Source organism: Chanodichthys erythropterus, chromosome 21 (assembly GCF_024489055.1).
Source record: "Chanodichthys erythropterus isolate Z2021 chromosome 21, ASM2448905v1, whole genome shotgun sequence".
NCBI lineage: Eukaryota > Metazoa > Chordata > Actinopteri > Cypriniformes > Xenocyprididae > Chanodichthys > Chanodichthys erythropterus.
Genome location: NC_090241.1, coordinates 23250549 through 23266636, shown reverse-complemented (window position 1 = coordinate 23266636; position 16088 = coordinate 23250549). Strand labels below are relative to the sequence as shown.

The window sequence follows — 16088 nt, the reverse complement described above, 5'->3', positions numbered from 1 at the left end:
CATTACCTCAGCCAAAACCTGCATGCTAGACCTCAAATTTCCCTCTCGTCTATGACATACATCCATGCAGAATAACAGTTTGACAGCATGAGACCTCGCAACACAAACATGTCATGAAAAGCCTAGACAGAGCAAAACAAAACGGCATAGTAATGCCCTTTGAATCTCCAGAGAGACCGGTGTGTTGACAAAGCCTCTCCCTCTGCTTATTTTTCTCCCCTCTCATCTCATCTCTCTCCCTCCTCTCTCTCTCTCTTGTTCCTCGCTCCCTCACGCTTTCACACCGATGAACACGCTGTGTGATGATTGCTACATGTGGGCAACAGTAGATATCTCTACACAAGAACAGAACCACGCTAAACCCGTCGGATAAAGCAGCTTCTCCAGCCTGAATCAAAGAGCTGTCATCTACAACGGCAGTGAACTGTAAAGGTAAAGGCTCCATATTCATATCCCTGATCGATTGTTGCATAAGTTGCTGCTCACACTGGCTATGTGTGTCTGGGATATTTATCATAGTGCACAGCTCTCACCATCTGTCCTTCTGTCATGTCTTCTCTTGTGTAGGGAATTGGGTGCAACAAAGACAAACAGATCATCTATTTGGCTTTCACATTGTAACATTTATAAATGATGGAAACTGCAGTTTGTGGTATTTTGATGTTTCATGATGTTGCAAGTGTTCTTTTGGTGATGTTGTTTATCCATAAATGCTAGATTTTTTAATTACAAAGTACAGGGGGAAAAATATACAATAGAACATTCATATACATTATTTGAGTTATGCTATACATTTACTATCCAGTTTACATAATATCAAATACTCAGTTACTTTGTTAACTACACATTTTTTTATTTTCTGATATGCACAATGAAAACTGTGTTTGTTGATGGGATTGGATAGCTAATCCTTCTCTCCAGCAGTAACTGTAAGAGCTTTGTAGGTTTGTAAATGTCAGCGAGGGGAAGTGACAGGGATGAGGAGAGACTTTGAAACACCCACACTCACCACCCACTGCTCTTTTTGAGATACACTGGAGATATGTTTCATTCTGCTGTACAGACACAGCAACAGCATCCATCCAGAATTGCATGGATGTTATTATCAGTCTTTGAAATGGTGAATAATACACAGCATCTTAACATTAGTTAAATTAAATCAGAAGCACAATGCACATAAACATGTAAGAGACTCATAACTTTTTGTGTGGTGTTTAATATATTAATTCCAATGGGAATTTTCTTAGCATAAACTCTTAGGGTATACTAAACTAATGCGTTACTATAATAGCATGCATCAATGACATTTTGATATTCATTTGTTAACGTTATTAAATTATAGAATGCTCAACATATTTTTAGTGAATGCACATTAAAATGGTTGAAAAATCTAATGAATTTCTTTTTTAATAGATTTTGAGTTTTATGTTAATAATTGATTATGCACAAGCTACTGATCTGTAATCCCACACTGATCTGTGTGCACAAAAAAGCTTTGCAGATTTCCACAGAATTTAAACATCCCCATCCATGTTCATTGGTTAAACATTTTGTCGAATTTTATATGTATATTTTCAATAGGAGTGTAGAATTCGCATTTTACCATGTTTAAATCAATTACACACATTTTCCTTCAAAATAAGTGTAGAAAGAGCAGATCATATTTTTTTTTATAATATCTTTAATGACTTGGTACAATCATTTATCATAAATGTTGCCCTTGTTTGTTTAATTAAACTCTTCCTTTCCCTTGAACTAAATTTTGGTGTCCTTGGATTGGGCCCAGTTAGCAAAGAAAGTATGAATATATTTAAACCAGACAGTGGCATTTGAGAATAAGAGTTCCTCATATAACTGTGCTAATGCTTATTGTTTCTGCCACATTCACACAATTGCAGTTCTATCCAATTTGTCTGAATTATGGCCCATTTGCCAGAATAGCCACTATGTGCTAACCTTTTTTAAACAGATGTCTCTCTGTCCCAGATTTAATGAGACCTCACACAGATAAGGAGCACTTATTCTCATTTTTCAGCATAATGTACAACCAACATCAAATCACATTAAATAATTTATAATAGAAAAGTGAATCAAGCCTTGCTGCTTTGAGGATACCTGAATAAAGTAACAGTGACCTTAACTTCAGAGTTTTGTTCGACCAAATGCGATTTGAGGAGACAGTAGCCATCACATTACGTAGGTGAGGACCTCAAAGAGGAAAGGGCATTGACAAAAATAGAAGAGAAAGAAAGTAGGTGGGCTGTAACCTGGATTACCCCGCAACTGTCATGGCAAAGTGTGAAGCAGGGTGTAAATTAAGGTAGTGTCTCTGGGGCACGGACGCACCTTTGCTAAAACAGGAGCTAAACCCTCACTCCCACAAACCCCTAGGAGACATGTTCTTTTAGTGGATTATAACATGCTCAAAAAACAGCTTAATTCAGCTTAAGGTGGTTAGGTGGCCACACAATTTGTTTTTGTTTTTTTTTTTCTTTTAAGATGGTCTTGGAAACCAGCTTGGTCAGGGAGACCATAGTTTAAGCCTAAAACCAGCAAACCACCTTAAACTGGGATTTTATTTATTTATTTTTTTCACAGCAACCTTTACATTTAATCATTCAGCGGATGCTTTCATCCTAAGCGACTTGACAAATGAGGAACATCACAAGCAATTTATTATACATGAGTCAACATATGTTGTCTGTAAGCGTTGCTGGAGAACTTTGATGGTTAAATATTTAAAGTCTTAGGCACTCTAAAGGTTAAATATTTACCTTGTTTATTCCAGAACATGGAAAGCAAAACTAATTTAAGGTTGGTAAAAGCAAATGCATTATTTTTTAACATGGACAGCCAAAGAGCTTGGAATTTAAAAATAGCAAGAGCGAGGGTAGAAGATCAGATGGCATAGCACATTGATAGTGGGTAGAGGAGTCTCAGCGGGAAACCTGACATCTCACTGAGCTCCATCAGACAGTAACACTACAGGGACCTTCACATGTTCTACTGAGCATGAGGGTGTGGTGCACTTTTTATGAGATGAGTTATCTGTGAGGGAACCCTCAAAAATCAATGTTTATATATTATATTATTTTATACTATTATATTATTGTAAATTAAAATATATTACATTATATTTACACAATGTGCGAATAGCAATAGATGCTATTTACACTGTAAATATAGCGATAAATGCTATTAACGCTAAGTGCAAATAGTGATAGATTCTATTTACACTATGTAAAAATAAGTGTAAAAAATAGTTAAATACGATTTACACCTCAGTATTTTAGTACATTATAAAACAGTATGCAATAATAACACATTGAGAGTAAATGATTATTAAATAAATGCCACCTTATTGGGGTAATAAAGCCCCGCCTATAGCACATCTACCGCTAACTTTACCCGATAAACATATTATTATTAACTAACCATTAGGCAATTTAATTCAACTTTTCACATATTTTCTTCATATTTATTGAAAATAAATGCCTTTCCTATCTGATATGCTATGGGAAAAGGGAGAAGAATGAGTTTGGAAAAAGGTGCATTCGAACTTGGGTCGATCGCGTCAAAAGTATCTGCAACGCACCTTACTACCTCCGCGACTGCTGCTGATAGCCCAACCAGACGTTGGTGGGCGGAGTTGGTGTAAATAGCCTCTGCCAATAAGGCGGGCTATTTGCACTTAGTGTAAATAGACTCTCCTTATAGGTGTGCCATGGAAAATTATCAAATTCCAAAATGAAAATAAATAAATGTTAAAAAAATATAATATAGTAGCTGTCGGGTGGAACCCTCGTATCTCTATATTTCTTCGTTTTTTATTTATTTTATTTTTAAAAATCAATGCTATTGGTCATCTTTTATGCCTGTATGTGGATTTTACTAATATTTAACCAACGTAAAGCATTTAAAAGAGCTTGTGACTAAATATTGTAACTTCACTGGATTATCAAACTGTCGTTCAAACATTGTAACTCCACCCACCTCCGTTTAAAATTAAGTGCATTAAGTGCTTCAAACAATGCAAGGGTAAATAAAGGGTTCGCAATGCAAGGGTAAATAAAGAACTGAAGTTTGAATAAATACATCACTTTCTTTACTCATGCACTATGTCTAAAACTCTATCCCCTGGTTTCACAGACAAGGCATAAACTAGTCCCAGACTAAAATGCAAGTTTCAGCTATTTTAACTGAAAGTAACTTGCACTGACATATCTTAAAATATGTCAGTGCCATTGTCTTGTTTCAAGATGCACACCAGCCATGTTTTTTTTGTTGTTGTTGTTTTGTTTTTTTCTGGTGAATGTTTATAAAAGCTACTTAAATGGTAAGTGAACTAAGGCCTAATCCAATATACATATTTGTAGTTTTATCATCATCAACAACATCATATAGCTACTGTACCTTTATGACCTTGTTGTATTCTTACCTGATTTAAGCTCAAGTTTCATATTAAAGGTGCCCTAGGATTAAAAATTTATCTTGGCATAGTTAAATAACAAGAGTTCAGTACATGGAAATGACATACAGTAGGTCTCAAACTCCATTGTTTCCTCCATCTTATATAAATCTCATTTGTTTAAAAGACCTCCGAAGAACAGGCGAATCTCAACATAACACTGACTGTTACGTAACAGTCGGGATCATTAATATGTATGACCCCAATATTTGCATATGCCAGCCCATGATCGAGGCATTACACAAGGGCAGCCAGTATTAACGTCTGGATCTGTGCACAGCTGAATCATCAGACTAGGTAAGCAAGCAAGGACATCAGCGAAAAATAGCAAATGGAGCAATAATAACTGACATGATCCATGATTACATGATATTTTTAGTGATATTTGTATTTAGATTGTCTTTCTAAATGTTTCGTTAGCATGTTGCTAATGTACTATTAAATGTGGTTAAAGTTACCATTGTTTCTTACTGTATTCACAGCGACAAGAGCCGTCGTTATTTTCATTATTAAATACTTGCACTCTGTATAATTCATAAACACAACTTCATTCTTTATAAATCTCTCCAACAGTGTAGCATTAGCCACGGATCACAGCCTCAAATTCATTCAGAATCACATGTAAACATCCAAATAAATACAATACTTACATAAACTGATGCATGCATGCAGCATGCATGACGAACACTTTGTAAAGATCCATTTTGAGGGTTATATTAGCTGTGTGAACTTTGTTTATGCAGTGATAGAGTCAAGAGCTCGGGAGGGGGCGGAGAGCACGAGCAATTAAAGGGGCCGCAGCCTGAATCGGCGCATTTCTAATGATGCCCCAAAATAGGCAGTTAAAAAAATTAATTAAAAAAAATCTATGGGGTATTTTGAGCTGAAACTTCACAGACACATTCAGGGGACACCTTAGACTTATATTACATCTTGTAAAAAAAATGTTCGATGTCACCTTTAAGTGTGAGTACATTTTAATATGCCATTTGAAGCAATGCATGTTTGTGCATTTTTTCTTTTCTTTTTTTCTTAGTGTCGTTGTGCCGTGGGATTTTTTTTTTTTTTTTTTTCTTATCAAAACTGTGCCATGGCAAAAAAAAAAAAGGAAAAAAAAGGCTGGTAAACTGGTTAATACACACCATTTTATACTAAAAACTGAAAACTTTTTAAACGTTTTGGCGGGTTATTTCACAAAAACAGCATTTTGGGACCTGAAAATGCAAACATTTGAAAACGGGCTTAAAAGTACAAGTTCTTGGAAACTGTACAGTTATTGTCTCCAAATAAACTACAAAACGCAAATTTGTAATAAGCATGCATATTATGTGTTCAGTCTACAGACGTGTAGTGTTTCCTTACAAAGTGACATTGCCAACTACTGGCCTGGAATACATGGAAACCATGGTAACAAACGAGAACTGAGGAAAAGAAGTGAAAATTAAACTAAACAGAACAAGATAATGAAACAAAACAAGACATGACCTTGACAATTATATAAGACTATTATATAGTATTAGACTATATTGTTTTATATTATTATGCTTTTAGTTCAACATTGTGATTATGCTACCCTGCTATGAGCTGTATTTCTTAGCTTAACTAAATTTTCAGCATTTTTCAGACTAAAATTCAGCATTTGGGAGATTCATTGCAAACCATAAGCAATCCATCTGAAGCGAGACAGGACACAACTATGAAATTACAGAAACTCGGCTTCCTACATCAAAGACAAATTGAGAATATTAAATTACGAACACTCACAAAAACGGAAGGAGAATGTTAGCAATGTTTTTTATTTCTTTGGGCATCTCATGATGATTTTATAATGGTGAGATATCAGAGTATCTTTTATTTAGCAAGCTCCCTGTAGCTCCATTTGTGCTGCATGGATGCATAGAACATGAACTGGCTTCTCCCTGCCTAGATAGATTTGTCAGTACATTTTATAAATAGCATGGCACGTGTTCTCATCCAGTCCAAGAAAATGAAAATTAAGCCTTTAAGCATCTGGCAAACCACTAAATATTTCCATCTTGAGAGAATTTGGATTGTTTGGCAGACCGCAATTAGAAATTCATAATTTCTGTGATGCTTTACCAAAAGGGGCATTCATTTAAAATGCAGGGGGCTCATTTTATTTATTTATTTCACCCAGCATGAAAAAGAGAGCATTGTAAAATAATTCACTTTACTTTAGCTCATCTAGATTTGATCCCTGAACTTTTTAACCTTTCAGTTGTAATTAGTAAAATGAAAAAAGATACAAAAACAGGGTTGAGAAATAATAATAATAAATGATATGTCATCATTTCCTTTAACTTGCACTCCATTTAGCAATATTCAGAAACAGGAATCTATTCAATAATAAACCACAAAACAAGAATAAAAAGAAATGTGATACTTGACAGAAATGAAACTGCCTGTTATGTCAAGAACTACCAAAGCTAACTTTGACATGCAAACACACTGATTAAAATATACCTTATACCTCCTCTTTAATAGTATCAGTGGTACACTGTAAACCCAAATAAGTTGGGCTAACTCAAAAAAAAAAAAAATTGAGGTAACCAGTTACATCAATTTTTTTGAGTTATGATGTTCTCAATTTTAAGTAAGAAGAACTATCAAGTTTTGAGTTTGTAGTACTCATGCATGTTAATTGCTCCTAACTTGAAGTACTGAGTTAGCTAACTCATACATTTTGATAGCAACTAACATAAAATATTTAGTTAATTCACTTTTTTTATTTTGAGTTCTTGCGAATCAAATTTGTTATTTACTTCACTGTAAACCCTAATAAGACAATTCAGAAAATGCCAACTTGCTAATATTCTAACATGTTAACAATAGCATGGTATAGCAATTACTGAATGAGTATGGCAAATTAAAACATGTAACTTACCTGCTCTCAAACCAAGCACCACTTTTCACCATGATGATAACTCTCCAAAAACCCACATTAACAGAAACTTAGCATAAAAAACATTAATCACTACTAAATCTCCCTTATTATTAATCTTGCACAAATTTTTTATAACACTTAATTTTAGCATTTACTCTCCCTTTCAGGTGCCATGGGCAAAGCATGCTGGGAAGTAGAAATCCCAGCCCAGTTTCAGTTAAACTTAAGTTAGTATAAATTAAAAGGAAATGAGTTCATACAACTCAAAACAATGAAACAGTTCTGTTTACTTGAAATATGTTAGTGCTGTGAACTCAAAAGAAAAAAAAAATTAGAAATATGCATAACAGTTCATTTAACTGAACTGTTTCAGTTAAATTAAAATTTGTTCAATTTTAGTTTGTCCTACTCAAACCATACTAATGGCTTTTCTGATTCCCATCAAAGTGTACAATAACACAAAGTCATGTTCTCATGGTTTTTTATATGTTGAGAGCAATTACTCATGCCTATTGTCTGTGGAGGAATTTACAATCCTTCAGAAAAAGAATGGTCGATTTCATGCAGTGTTCCCAATTAAAAATAACTACATGTGAAAGCAATAGGTTGCATCAGTTTCTTGGATTGAAATGGTAAGAGAGTGGAAATTTTTTATTTTTTATTTTTTTGGAAATGTTCCTTTAGAAGAACTGAACGTGCCTGGAACTGCAGGTGCAATAACAAAAGCAAAATAACGTGAGTCTCATGTTGGTCCAAATGTTTTATATTGCATCAAGGGAAAAGGTGGCATCTGGCATGCTAGTAATTGTGAGCCATGGGAATAGTGATTAACAAAATATGCTCACTGATGAGTGGTATATATACATGTAAATCTTTATCATTTTCACAGACAAATCAACACCTCACTTGTTCCTACAGTACAATCGACTAGAAGAAATTGCATTGCAAGGACAGTCAGTGAGTATATCCTCTTAGTTTATGTAAGAGTTAATGTGTGTACCTCTCTGTCTCTGGCTCTCTGTCGCGCTATCACTCTCTGTCCTGATTGATTCTTCTATGATGTAAATATACATGCAGAATTCATGATAATGCCTTTTTTAGGGCCAGGTGTGCTGTTGCATTTCAATGATTCCCATTTTGAAAGAATATTCATGCTTACAATATGGTGAATGCACATCTCCAGATAATTAGTGAACATTGCAATGGTGTGTTGTATAATGCAGGTTTACGATAACATCTGTGAGCATTACCGCAATCTAATCAGACAGCCTATTATGCACACCTGAGCTGTTGTTGTTATTATTATTATTATTATTATCATCAGTAATTTGGTATGTTCTAAAAATAAATCATCACCGGTCTCTTATGAATACACTAATGTCATTGGCAGCTGCTAATCTCTAGTTATTTAAGAGTGCTTGTGTCTTCTTTCTCTTTCCTTTTTTTTTCAGGGCCATGAAAACTAGACTAGGGTGCCTGTCTAACAAATCAGACTCATGCAGCGATTTTTCAGAATTCCTGACTCCTGCTCAGGAGAGGTCCACAAGATACTTGAAGTGAGTAATATGTTGTTCCCCTTAACAAAAAAAAAAAAAAAAAGAATAAAGAAAAAAAAAAAGGAAAATAGCTCATTAGCTGTCTCGTTTTTAAATCATGTATCTTTGGCTGTCTTAGGTTATCAAATGATGAAGTGACCAGATGGGCAGATTCATTTGATGCTCTGCTGTCCAATAAATGTAAGTCACATTAATCATGATAAAGTCTATGGGTCTAAATTATTGAGCTTATTTGTGTTATTCTTCAATAGGGCACTTTTCATTACTTGAATCTTATAAAGATCTTTGTTTCATCTATGTTGAAATATTTAGCACATAACTAATTAACAATTAAAAAACAAAAACAAAAAAAATTATAACATTTTAATTCTCTGATAAATCCCTTACATCATTATGTAAAAATCGTAAAATAAAGTACAATTTAAAATTAAATTAATTAATTAATTAATTAAAAGCTCTTTATATTATATAAAGTTGGATATTATTGATTGTTTGTATTGTAGCCAAATGTAAACTATCAACCACCTCTACTCTGCTAAATGCAATCATGAGGCATGAAGATTTTAACATATTATACAGACATTAACTTCATATACTGTAAAAATTGACTTTGATTGATTTTTTTTTCTTCACATTTTATAAATGCATTTGTGCAGTGTAACATAAGCTCAAAATCGTGACATTCTGGAAAATGTAATATTTGAACACATTGAAAAATTTCACTTATTTTTTATTTTATTTTTTAAAAAAAAAAGCAATTTAAGAGACATAATAAATGTTTTTTTAGTAATTATAATCTATATTTTAGCAGAATGATTGTTTTTATATGTATATATTAACACTGTACACCAGCCAGCACACTTCTCCAAAACATTCTTACAACAAATCTTTGAAGTATTGCAATATTGTAATATTAGTATTCTACATGTTGTCTCAATACTTGGCTAGTCAGTGAGCATTTCTGCAGAGATGTACTGTAGTTCAGCCATCCGTGATATAGTTCACCAGCAACTTATGTAAGCTTTCCATATTAATGTGAAGGACGCCATTTCCCTGTGAGTCATGCGTTTGGCTGTGACTTCTCTCGTTGATTGCTCACAAAATGACAGGCCTTATTTCCTCAGGCTTAATTCCAACATCAATTAGAACAGCGTGTGTACAGTGTGTGTGTGTGTGTGTCTTTCCTGAATCTCACAGTACTGACACCCCAGACATGCCACAAATAGCCTCTCTCGGTGCTGGACGTTTGTTCATTCTAAAGACTTCTAAAATCTGTCAACAGTAGTACTCAGATAGTAACGATAGTCAACAAACCATTCAGAAAACCTTTATTAGCAGAGCTTGCTAAAGCTGAGGAAACTCTTAACGCTAGGTCTTATGAAGTCTTGATTTTGTTTTGGGGTGTACTAGAATGTTTTCATATTTGATTGTTCAAAAAACACTATGTTTCACATATTTTATATTATTACAGTTCTTCTCTCCCAGTCTGGCTCAAATGATGAAGCCCCTTCTTCTGAAATGTGCTGTGATTGGTTAGCTGGCCCAGTGTGTATTGTGATTGGCCCCGCTTAGCGTGTATTCAGGAAATGACACACCCCTTCGCAACAGTGAGTTCTGCTCTGGTGTAAATAATTAAAGGGATAGTTCACCCCAAAATGCTAATTATCCCATAATTTACTCACCCTCAAGCCATACTAGATGTGTACAGTATGATTTCTTCTTTCAGCCAAACACAATTAGAGTAATATTAAAAAATATACTGGCCTTTCCAAGCTTTATAATGGGAGTGATTGGAGGATGAGATTTTGAAGCCCAAGTAATTAGGCGCATAGCATAGCGTAGTATGTCATGGTGTAGCATAGAACGTCATGGCATTGTGTACTACATAGTGGAAGTTAATGCTTTTTAGACGCAAGTCGAATGCATATGTGATAGGTTCTTTTTTTACTTAGGCCAACAAGCAACCAAGTGCCTAAAATGAGACAGACATGCACTGCAAGCATGGTGGAATAACGCGGTTACTACCTGAGGAAAGAACGTTGACATAACTTGCTCTGGCATATCCCATATCAACTACTCTGACAAACTTTTTGTAATGTTTGAGGAAAAACAGCTATATAATACATCCATGGATTAAAATACTTTCCTGAAACACTTATTATAACTGACTGGACTGGAGTTGTATTCAGAACAGCTTCAGATAGATTGACAAATCGAACAATGATAAATATGTGATACATGAGATGTCTGAAATATTTAAAGGTGCCCTACAATTAAAAATTGAATTTATCTTGGCATAGTCAAATAACAAGAGTTCAGAATCAGTACATGGAAATGACATACAGTGAGTCTCAAACTCCATTGTTTCCTCCTTCTTATTTGTTTAAAAGACCTCAGAAGAACAGGCAAATCTCAACATAACACCGACTGTTACGTAACAGTCGGGATCATTAATATGTACGCCCCCAATATTTGCATATGCCAGCTCATGTTCAAGGCATTAGACAAGGGCAGCCAGTAACGTCTAGATGTGCACAGCTGAATCATCAGACTAGGTAAGCAAGCAAGGACAATAGCGAAAAAAGGCAGATGGAGCAATAATAACTGACATGATCCATGATAACATGATATTTTTAGTAATATTTGTAAACTGTCTTTCTAAATGTTTCATTAGCATGTTGCTAATGTACTGTTAAATGTGGTTAAAGTTACCATTGTTTCTTAATGTATTCACGGAGACAAGAGAGCCGTCGTTATTTTCATTTTTAAACACTTGCAGTCTGTATAATGCATAAACACAACTTCATTCTTTATAAATCTCTCCAGCAGTGTAGCATTAGCCGTTAGCCTCGGAGCATAGCTTCAGACTCATTCAGAAATGTAAACATCCAAATAAATACAATACTTACATAAACTGATGCATGCATGCAGTATGCATGACAAACTCTTTGTAAAGATCCATTTTGAGGGTTATATTAGCTGTGTGAACTTTGTTTATGCAATGATAGAGATCGAGAGCTCGGGAGGGGGAGGAGAGCACGAGCAATTAAAGGGGCCGCAGCCTGAATCGGCGCATTTCTAATGATGCCCCAAAATAGGCAGTTAAAAAAAATAATTAAAAAAATCTATGGGGTATTTTAAGCTGAAACTTCACAGACACATTCAGGGGACACCTTAGACTTATATTACATCTTGTAAAAAAATGTTCGATGGCACCTTTAAAACTAACACGCAGATATAAGAATTTCAATATAAAATGTCTACCAAACACAAACTTTTAAGTAGCTTTACTCACCAGTTGCTGTTTCTCGTCCTCTGAGAAGCGAGAGAAAATGGAGTCTGATAAATTCTTCAGTGATTGTGCTGCGTAAATTCCTGGATGTTGGAAAGAGCACAATATTTTGTTCCGTTTTGTTCTGTTAGCCAAGTCTGTGTTTTTCCCATGGAATTGGGCTACATTTAAACTGTTGCCGCAGATTGTTTTTAATGTCCGCGGGTTGTAGCGACCCCAAATAACATGATATTTAGCGCCTGGAATAAGAATTTTACCAGGGGAACCCCGCTAAAAATGCATATTTTTCACCGTGGGACCCCTCTGAAATGCGATTGGGCTGGTTTTGGGCTAGTGTTGACCAGCAGTTGGGTGGGTTTTGTTGTGAAAACCTGGCACATTTTATCGCAGAATGTGGCTAAAATGTTGTGACACTCTACAGTTATAAGCACATTGTCCTACTAAATCACAAAACTCTGTTAATATAATGATGATGATATAATGATAATTATGGATGTTATGTATTTCAATGACTGTTATGGCTGTGTCTTTCACTCACTTTCAATGAATTACTAGGGTATATGCTGGCTAAAATCTCCCCTTCAGGTAGCATGATCTGTAAATAGTGTTTCAGATATAAATTACTTCCTGTGTCTGATATAACACAGGATACATGCTCAGGAGAAAATTACTTTTAAAAGAAAAAAACAAACAATGACCGCACTAAAGCAGAACATTTTGTTCGCTAGCAGCAGGAGAACATTTAGCGTCTGTACTGCCTCTTGATTGTCCTTTCATTGAATTTCCTGAGAAGCACTATTGTCTCATTTACCCACCCTGCTGTTTGTATGAACCTTAACTGAGAAGTATACCTCACACAAAAAGGATATAGAGTAAAAAAAAAATGTAAAAAAAACAGCACAAAAGACTATATGATGATCATAAAATCCAACCAGGCTCATCGGAAAAACATCCCTGTGGCAACATTTCTGCAAAATGATATTACATATCGTGACCCTTTCAAAGTGAAATGTCCAGTGAGTGACGATGAAATGTCCAATGAGAGACGATGTTGGTGTAATCTCTCATGTAATAGCACATCACAAATATGACAAGGAAAAAAATTGTTTTTGATGAATGAAAGCATCTAGCTTGGTGGCAGATCATGATTTTGTCGAGTTAGATGCGTTCCTGGGTCAAAATATATTGTTGATCCTAGAACTACATTCCTGTCTGAAAATTTAATTCTATCCCTACCCGTAAACCTAACCCTATAAATTATCTCTAAAATCAGAGGGAAATAATAGGTCAGTAGCACTGATGTAGAAACACTAAACCTGGTTGTAATCCTAAACTTGACCTTAACTGTAAACTTGTCCCTCAAATCTGATTGGTTGATTGGAATGTTGTTCCAGGATCAACAAAGATGCTGATCCAAGAACATTTGTGAAATCAGGTTCTGTTATTTGGTGTCCTTGAAATGAATTTCCTGCAGCCAGTGTGGTCTAGATATGGCATATTAGACATGACAAAGATATATTGGCTTTAATATAGTAAGATGTTTATCCGTAATCTTATTCATCTTTATTTCATAGATGGTTTGGCAGCTTTCAGAACCTTCCTCAAAACAGAGTTCAGTGATGAAAACATCGAGTTCTGGTTGGCATGTGAGGACTATAAAAAGATCAAATCCCCTGCTAAGATGATGTCTAAGGCCAGTAAGATCTACAAGGAATTTATTGACATTCATGCACCCAGAGAGGTATGTTGACTCCTTCTATAAAACCATAGCAACTACGCCTGAACAAACAGTATTTGTTTGAATCACCAAAGCTTTTAATAGTGTTGCTAAATGACATAGTTGCAAATATGTTAATATGAGCATATTAAAAAAAACATTTCAATAGCCAATGTATATATCCAGATATATCATGTCATATCTTTTGAACTTTCTATTTAACGAAGAATCCACAAAACAACACAACTGTTCATCACTGATATTAAATGATTTCAGAAGGACACTGGAGTAATGGCTGCTGAAAATGTTTATATATATATATATTTATAATAAAAATGTACAGTTTTTAATTGCGTATACAATTCACTTCCGAGTTTGAGACCCTTGCTATAAAGATTTTTCCTCCCTCAGAGTTTGTTCTTTAGCACCACCTACGCTCACTTTAGTTCTTCCCTGGATTCAAATCTGAAGATCATCTTCTTGTTCAGCATGACCTTCAGTTACTTTGTGAATCACTGCTTGTTATTCGGGAAGCACAGCACTGTCCTTAAGCATCCTGACAGTGAGGGTCACAGAAAACACAAATATAGCTCCAGTTTGGCTCCTTCAAGACGAGACGTATCTACCAAATGTAATAATCCTGCTCTCTTGGCTCAGACAGTCCACAAACTGAATAAAATTTGTGACGGTGGAGAAGCGTGAAACATGATCATCAGAGATAGTCATAGATGTTTTTGTGTGAACTTTGGTGACCACACCATTTATAGTCTCTCCACTTTGGCTGTGCTGGAAAATGTTTTGTTTGATTCTATGCTTTTATCAAGAGCAGCTGTGCAGAATTTAATATTCTCTAACTCTTATATCTCTGAAGGTTAACATAGACCACAGGACCAGAGAGGAAACCAAACAGAGGCTTCTGGAGCCAACTCCCAACAGTCTCAATGAAGTCCAAGCTAAAGTGTACAGCCTCATGGAGAAAGACTCCTTTCCTCGGTTTATAAGATCAAAGATCTATCAGGACTTACTGAACAGGACACAGATATACTGTCAGAGGAAATCTGTTTAAAAGTAAAAGTCTATGAAAGATGTCTATTTGCTTGCCTGGTTAGATGATATTGAGATATATAATATAATATAATATAATAAAGCAGACTTGAATTGTATTATATAGCATAGTCTGTGTTGAGAATACCTAGATGAGAATAATCAAATAAAAAAGGTAAAAAACGAACTAGTTCCTTGCTAGTTTGTGCATCTAAAGTAAAACATGACCCTGTACTGTACTTCTTTGCTCAGTTCTATTTGAACTATATTCTCTCCCTCTCAATTGTGATAGAATGGTCAATGTTTCTTCTGAATGCTGGCAAGCATGTAAATGTAAATCAGTCTCTACATGGCTAATATGTAAGAGTAGAGTATGAATATTTATTTTTCTTATCTTCAATGTAACTTGTGTACACATTAACAGTGATACGTTTCGATACGACAACCTAAGACACGCCTGCTGTGTTACTGCATGCAGCCTCGGCCTGCGGACATCTCTCATTGAATCTTTTGTCTTAAAATCTAAATCTAAAAATAATTACACAAACATACGCACACAATTTTTTTTTCTCTGAAAAAAAAATCTGAGTATGTGGCATAATGTATTGTTTAGCTTTATTTATTTTGTTGTTTATTAATTTATTTAAGTTTATTCTTTCAGATGCTGATGTTCTAATGGTTTACAATGACTGATGATAGATCAAGTAAAGTATGTCACTTCAATCCTGGTGTTGGTGTTTTTTTGTTTGTTTGTTCTGAAAACCCCTGGCTTAAAACCCTCTGTTCGTACTGAAGTTTGCATATGTATGCACTATTCTATGCTGTTTTATAGTATGTTTAGACAAAAAAAGAAAAAAGAAAAAGTGCACTTTAAATACCTGGATGATGCACTTTAATTAAAGGTGCTACAGAGAATCTTTTCGTCGACTGAGAAACCAAAGACTGTTAGTGAGTTTTTGAAATGAGCGCATGTGTAAGAACAACCCCCCTCATTCACAGTTTATTTCGAGGGAACGCCTCCCAAAACTCGTGCACGAGTATTGGAACACGAGTGTTTACTACCGGCATTCGCTGTGTCGTGTTAGTGGATTCATTATGTCAGACTC

At 35.0% G+C, this 16088-nt stretch overlaps 1 protein-coding gene across 1 annotated transcript; it reads left to right on the top strand.

Annotated features, from left to right (window-relative positions):
- Positions 1–334: 334 nt before the first annotated feature.
- On the top strand, positions 335–15004 carry rgs8 (regulator of G protein signaling 8). The gene is made up of 6 exons (XM_067373607.1): positions 335–432; positions 8263–8330; positions 8825–8929; positions 9048–9109; positions 13796–13962; positions 14810–15004. The coding sequence occupies exons 3-6, from the start codon at positions 8829–8831 to the stop codon at positions 15002–15004; spliced, it is 525 nt and encodes a 174-aa protein (XP_067229708.1). The 5' UTR covers positions 335–432; positions 8263–8330; positions 8825–8828.
- The last annotated feature ends 1084 nt before the right edge of the window (positions 15005–16088 follow it).

What these genes read in the sequence shown, in the direction of transcription:
- rgs8 (XM_067373607.1), top strand. Translation starts at nt 8,829, where the DNA reads ATGAAAACTAGACTAGGGTGCCTGTCTAACAAATCAGACTCATGCAGC. An exon ending in TGCTCTGCTGTCCAATAAAT is followed by an intron (nt 9,110 to 13,795) that starts GTAAGTCACATT and finishes TTTATTTCATAG; the next exon opens with ATGGTTTGGCAGCTTTCAGA. An exon ending in ACATTCATGCACCCAGAGAG is followed by an intron (nt 13,963 to 14,809) that starts GTATGTTGACTC and finishes ATATCTCTGAAG; the next exon opens with GTTAACATAGACCACAGGAC.